Source organism: Austrofundulus limnaeus, unplaced genomic scaffold (genome assembly GCF_001266775.1).
Source record: "Austrofundulus limnaeus strain Quisiro unplaced genomic scaffold, Austrofundulus_limnaeus-1.0 Scaffold56, whole genome shotgun sequence".
NCBI classification, from domain to species: domain Eukaryota; kingdom Metazoa; phylum Chordata; class Actinopteri; order Cyprinodontiformes; family Rivulidae; genus Austrofundulus; species Austrofundulus limnaeus.
In genome coordinates, this window is record NW_013952458.1 from 917,946 (window position 1) to 924,364 (window position 6,419).

Genomic DNA, 6,419 nt, shown 5'->3' on the forward strand with positions numbered 1-6,419 from the left:
AAGGCTTTTTTTCTTCTCAGCAGTCTTACCACAAAGCATCATGGGAAACCAGTCAGCTGCCTTCAAGATGCTGAGTTGTGTTATGAGTTGTGTTTCGCAGCATGAGAATACACCCCCCCCATACACACACACAAAATAAAGCAGATAATCAAGTTTCTTCACATCAGTTTGTTTGAATCAATCTAATATAAATGTCTAAGTTTCAATAAAAGCCATTGTTCATGTTTCTACTTTTTCCTGAACAAACCTATTTGTTAACATATATACATTTTATCACATAAATTTAACATTTATGAGATGGCTTTTGATATCTGCAAACTAATTAGGTTAAGTGATTAATAATTWCTCCAACTGTCTCTCCTTTAGATTCTGTTTTAATCAAGTATAACATATGTGTGTATGTGGCTAAATATATTGATTATTCAATTTAGAAGGTTTGATGTAAAACTGACAGCGGTGTAAGTTTATAAAAGACAGTTTGAGCCCAACATAGCCATTAATCTGGTCAAAATTAAAAACTTTTCAAACTGAGGTTATTCAAAGAGTCATCTAAAACAGGTAAGATGATAATTATTCATGGACTTACCACTGAACCCCACTTCTAAATATCTAATGTAGAAATCTGTTGGTGTTACATTTTATTATATTGTTGGACTTGAAAAAAATAAAACACATCATTGTTGAGTTTTGAACAGATTTTAAGGTTGCGTTCATACAGTGTTCATCCAGACTCCTGCTCACGGAGACTCAAGCATTATTTATGTAACAGAGAGAAATATACAGACTTTATATAGAAAACAGAACTACTAACAAAAATAATCATCTTTCTTTTATAGCAGCAAAAAAAGAAGAAACTAAAAGAAAAAAATATGTAATTAGGTCTTTCAAATAACAAGGCATGTTATATATAATACACTGTGTATACTTTGCTTTCCCATTCTTTAAATAGTCTTGATTTACTCCAAGAAAATCAAAGTTTATAGGCATCTCTCTCCTTCGCCGTTACCACACAAAGCACTAGAGGCAGAGCCAGACAGACAGAGCTCAGACAGGTTGGACTGACTGTATGGCTGTTCTGTTTTCACCATCAAACAACCAAAAACAAGGGGGAAAAAATGTTGCATTTCAGCATTCGTTCAGTGATCGGGACGGTGGAATCAAACACGGCGGCTACAGGGGGAAAAAAGTGCAAAGATTAAACTCTGGTGAGTGGCTCAGCCTAGAAGTTAAAGACAAAGTAAAAAAAAAACACTCAGTATTAAAGCTGATGTTTCCAGCATTAAGTATAAACCAGACAAACAGAAAATAAGAACCAGAATAAACACTGAGATGACCTTTTTAAAGAAAAAAAAACACCCGTCTTTCACACCATCTGTCCCACACACAGTCCAGTTTACTCTGTAACTTCTCCCACAACAGCAAATAAAAAACTTTCATCTTTTGGAAATTAAATGTCCTGTACAGACACAAGCTCAAAAAATAAATATGCACAGCTCTATCTTTCTTTTGCAACACAACTCCACTGATTTTAGTTGCTGCCATTAAAAAAAAACTGCTAAATTGTGTGCAAGTTCTGTGCAACATCAGGATGCTTCTGGCTCAAACATTAAAACAAGAATGATTTTAGTTGAAATCAACTCACATTCATTACTTTTTTTTAAAATGGAAAACAACATTTTAGGTCACAAGGTGAAATCAAAAATTAAGAACTCAAATCTTCCGGCAGGCCAAACCGAGTGGCCGTGTTTTCTGAACATTCAGCTTCAAAGGCTTGGGACATTGATGTCGAAATAAAYGCTGCTTGTGCAAAACAGGAAAATCTCACATGCTTCTTTACTGACCGAGCACAAGGCTTTAGCTTAAAGATGTTTTCACACATTTAAAGATTTAAAGTCCTAAAACAGAAAGAAACAAAAGAAGAAGAAGAAAAAAGACACAGACATCTGGCCATGCATTGGGAAATACATCCCTGACCTGCTGGGAAAACGAAGAGCTCGAGCGGTTTGTGCAGAGCTACACTTTGGCGTTTCACTCATGCGTATTGCTTCATGCAAACCTCCCCTTTTTTATGTTTGTCCTTGAACTCCACTTGTGTCCTTTTATTCAATCCACACAATTTATCGTCCTCAYGGCTCAGAACGATCTCATCCAAACTCATTTGCTATAATTTGCTCGTTTTGGTCTTAGCATCACCAAGACTAGAGTGGAATCAATCCATAAAAAACTCTTCAGCTTATCGATTTTACCTAAAACATAGAAGGAACTGGTTTAAGTGAAGTTAAACTCAGCAATTTCACTTCCCCATCCACACTTATGCTACTTCTGCAGCTGCTAACCCCCAGCAGCTGATACTGTTTCCTGTTTTAAAGTCACAGAAAATCCTTAAAAAAAGCCAATAACAAACCAGGTCAATCTCTCAGTCCAACTCGAGCCACACCACAATCCAACTGTTGCTACACTTGCCAGTCATCAACACAAACTGGCCCACATTCAGACCCGAAGTTTAATCCGAACTGGCGACTGTTTGGTGAGCTGCGGCCAGAACAAAGCCGAGCGTGGTGACAACCAGCTGCGCTTTAAAGGAACTTGGATTGAAGTTAAAATGTGAATGTCCAAACTTACAAATAAAAAAAATTAAATCCTGCTATACAAAAACTTAATCACGGCATCTGAGAAATGTGACTTTTTTAACTCTCAGCAACAATAAGCGCTTTTCTCCTCTAAATTCACAACTCCCTCTTTTCTCCAACAAACACCCATACAGAACAGTAAAGTCWTCTGCTCTCCTTTTTACTGATCAGATTTCATTTGGCCCATTGGACTGAAACAAGACAAAAACACGACTAGAAGCTCAGACCGCTGCTTGAGAAAACGAGTCACAAAACAGAAGCTCAACACAATCTCTGGTGTCGTTTTACTGGAAGAAACRGTGTCCGGTAACTCCATCCTGCTGACCTCCTCCTCAAACAAATCAAACTCCAAACTGCAAAAAGGCAACCTAAAGTAAACGCTTTCCTTTCTGAACCCTGTAACGCACTTCGCAACGGCGGCTCGATCCCACGAGCCGTTTTAAGGACAAACATTGTGCCGACAGCATTGTTAAAAGCAAATAAAGCTCGGTTTGTGTCTTCTCTGCTTTTCTAACATGCAGCATGTAGGTTAGTGAGGATTAGTCMGAACATAAAAAACAATATTGGGATTGTAATGCCCCTTGTACTGCAGACATTGCACCTTGCTCTTTCTTTATGTGGAAATTTTACCCAGCAAGTGTGGCGTTCACTTCCAACATATTAGCTTTATGCTCACACTCTATATTTCTGAGCAGATCATACGATCTATATCATATTTGCCATGCAGTGAAGATAAAAACACACTCCTGCCACATGGAAGAAAGCAAAATATTAGCATTCAGCTTGGGGCACACAAAATAGATAATTTCCCCCCATCAGAAACCAGGCTTTGAGCTCACAAATGCTTCTTCCAAAAGTCTTTAGAGTCTTAAAGCTAGTGTCGAGAAGCTGGAAAAGTCCTGCAGAGCTGAGTTTGTTGTCCCGGTTCTTTTGGTGTCTCCAGGTTAGCATCATCAGCTTCAATAAGACGAAGGTCAATCAAGTCAACTCCAGGGTGAGGAAGAACGATTTTCAGCATTTTTTTTTTCTTTTTAAATGATTGCAGCTTTAAAGAATAACGTTCATCAGCAGTGCTCGTACTGTAGGTCAGGTGTTTATTTGACGGTTCGCTAAAGATGAAGAGTGCAAGTGAGGATTCCAAAAGCACCTCCTTAAAGCCCTGAGAGACAGATGCAACCTTTTTTCTTAAACGAACAAACACATTTCACCTTCCTGATGGGTCGTTTGAAGGTCCGTGTGGGCTAGGAGGGTGGGAGTTTTGCTTATGGCTGAGGAAGCACTGCGACCTGGAGGATTTCTGATTGATAAGTTGGTCTGACTCGAGTCTGGCTCCAGAGCAAGCTGATGATAAAATAAAAATAAAAAGTTCAGATGGAGGCACAAAGAAGTCCCATCCAGGAATCAGTTCAACGGTCGGTTCAGTCGTTTCTGCAGGAACTCGGACCAAATCACAGAGCAGACTCGTTTTCCAGTTGACAGGAAGTGGTGGCGGCGGTGGTTTTGCCCTCCTTGGTGAGCGTCAGGAAGCTGGGTTTCTCTACCACCACGGTGACCGCCCCTTCGTTGATGCTGGGATTTTCCAGCATCGTCAAGGTCTGTTTCTCCGACGCTTTGGAGTCCTTATCTCTGCAAATCATAATGAAAGTCAATCAGAGCTGTAGTTTGAAATGATAAAYCAGCCTTTTAAGAAAACAAAAAGGGAAGCCAGCTGCTAGCTGCTCAGATAGATGCAAGAGTCATTTCCCCGAGGTGCTACAGTTCCGACTCAAAGATGCCGTGTGAAAAGGTCTAAAGTGAAAGAAGAGGCGGCATGCTCACCCATTGTTCGGCGTCGGGTAAATAACCAAGAAACAGGCAGTGAAAAACCCGAGAAGGGAGCCCCCAGAGGCCACCATGGGAATGACTCGAACGCTGCCAACAGCCTTCACCACAGCACCCAGAGCTGAGGCCACCAGTATCTGACTGATGTACACCTGCAARACCACATCGTTTAAATCAGGGGTCTGCAACCTTTACGATCAAAAGACCCATTTAAGCTACTTGACGCACTAATAAAATGTGTTCAGAGCCACAAAGCRAGCTACATCTGCAATTATCCGTGGTGGTCCGTGGGCCTTTTCGAGAACCTTTACAGCCAGTGGAGGTGACATTACAAAACATATAAATATTTTGTGAATTTTGTTATTTATTATTATTTTTACACATCAGGAAAAATGAAAAGACCAGATTCGTGTAAACAAGAAAATACTGTACATAGTTTATTCCGAATTTTATAAAAACTAATACAACTGAACTATTCAGGCATATTTTTTATTAACTCTTCTTATTATGTAGTTTTTAAATTCTTTAAAGGTAATTCTGATGGATTTGAGAAAAAGATCAAAGAAAGAAGTTGGATTTTTTAAGTAAACAGGTTAACATGAGCTAATCAACAGGTTTTACTTTTTGTATTAGTAGTATTGATCACATATTTGCATGCTCATTGATTTCTTTTGTAGGTAAATGATGCTGTTATGTTTTCAAAGAGTCGCTGCAGAGGGACCAAACAGCCACATGTGGCCCCAGAGCCGCAGGTTGCAGACCCCTGATTTAAACAGTTCCTACTAATTAACTACTGAAACCACAGAGTATGTTTACGTTCTGCTCAGTAACAACCTTAAATCAGAGTTTACAGATTAACCGTGAACACCCACCTGACATGATAGGATGGCACAGTCGATACCAAATCCTCTGCGGGAGTTACCAGGACTGTGCTGAACGTACTGCAGAAGAGAGAGAGAGAAATTTCCATTTCTAAATAACAATTGAAAATATGCTGAAGTCACTTTGCTCTGTCCAAGAAGCAGGTTAATGTTACAAATGAAGCAGAACAGAGAATGTTTTGACTGAAAACAAATTTTCAGTACCTCTTTCATTTCRTGATATTGTCCAAGCAGAGCATAAGGACAGTAGGAGATACTCATGCAGATGATCCCCATGGTGCTGATCATTACCATGGCCACGTATACATTAGGGAAGATAGCCATGACAGCAGTTCCTATAAAGAAAAAAAGAGAGAAAATTGACTAAAATGACCCAATAAGTTCTTTGTGATTCTGATGTTCCGCTGTGGTTCTTACCTATTGAGAATCCGAGTGTTCCCAGGATGTAAATAACTTTAATGCTCAGGTCAAAGTTGTCCAGATACTTCTGAAGAACAGCTGGAAAGGAGGATAGTTAACAGTTATCGGCCATATTTAAACTTAGAAAACTTTAAAGTTGCGAGTGTCGTTACCTGAGCATGTAGCTGAGGTCATAGCATATATAACCAAGCCCCAGCATCCCATTTGAACTCCTTTGTGATAATTATCCAATGAGGTTGAGTTGGTAAGAGCCTGCAAAAGAGAGAAAAAAAATTACTTGAGCCACCAGATATACACCTAGAGACAACTTGCCATGACACTGAACAAAATAAATATCTGGGAATGTTAAGAGAAAATGTTACAAATGTATTAAAAAATATAAAAACAAATCACAGTCCACTGCTTCTCTCTAAGTGTATTTAATGTAGTAGTTTCGTACAGTAGGATCTCCATTGTAGATGACTTGTCCCATAAAATCGGTGAAGAAGACGGCCTGTGCTATGATGGAGAACCATGTCAGAAGGTGGCAGGCGCACAGACGAAGCAGCTCCGGTGGCATCTTCAGCATGGAGAGCCACAGCAGCCGAACAGTGGTCTCAACCTGACCGCACAGAATAACATCAGTAAAAGGGCTGTAACTTCAGAATATAGTTATAATAAATAAATA

At 39.4% G+C, this 6,419-nt stretch overlaps 1 protein-coding gene across 2 annotated transcripts in view; it reads right to left on the minus strand.

Annotated features, from left to right (window-relative positions):
• Positions 1–680: 680 nt before the first annotated feature.
• Positions 681–6,419, minus strand: part of slc45a4a (solute carrier family 45 member 4a) — a 48,361-nt gene continuing 42,622 nt past the window's right edge. The window contains exons 10-16 of one of the 2 annotated variants that reach the window (XM_014009269.1): positions 6,192–6,353; positions 5,905–6,004; positions 5,750–5,830; positions 5,537–5,667; positions 5,324–5,392; positions 4,449–4,603; positions 681–4,256 (exon numbers count right to left, since the gene is read on the minus strand). In XM_014009269.1, the coding sequence (XP_013864723.1) occupies positions 4,079–4,256; positions 4,449–4,603; positions 5,324–5,392; positions 5,537–5,667; positions 5,750–5,830; positions 5,905–6,004; positions 6,192–6,353 (876 nt within the window). In that variant the 3' untranslated portion in view covers positions 681–4,078. The remainder of the gene's footprint in view (positions 4,257–4,448; positions 4,604–5,323; positions 5,393–5,536; positions 5,668–5,749; positions 5,831–5,904; positions 6,005–6,191; positions 6,354–6,419) is intronic. The other variant, XM_014009270.1, reaches the window with a different exon arrangement.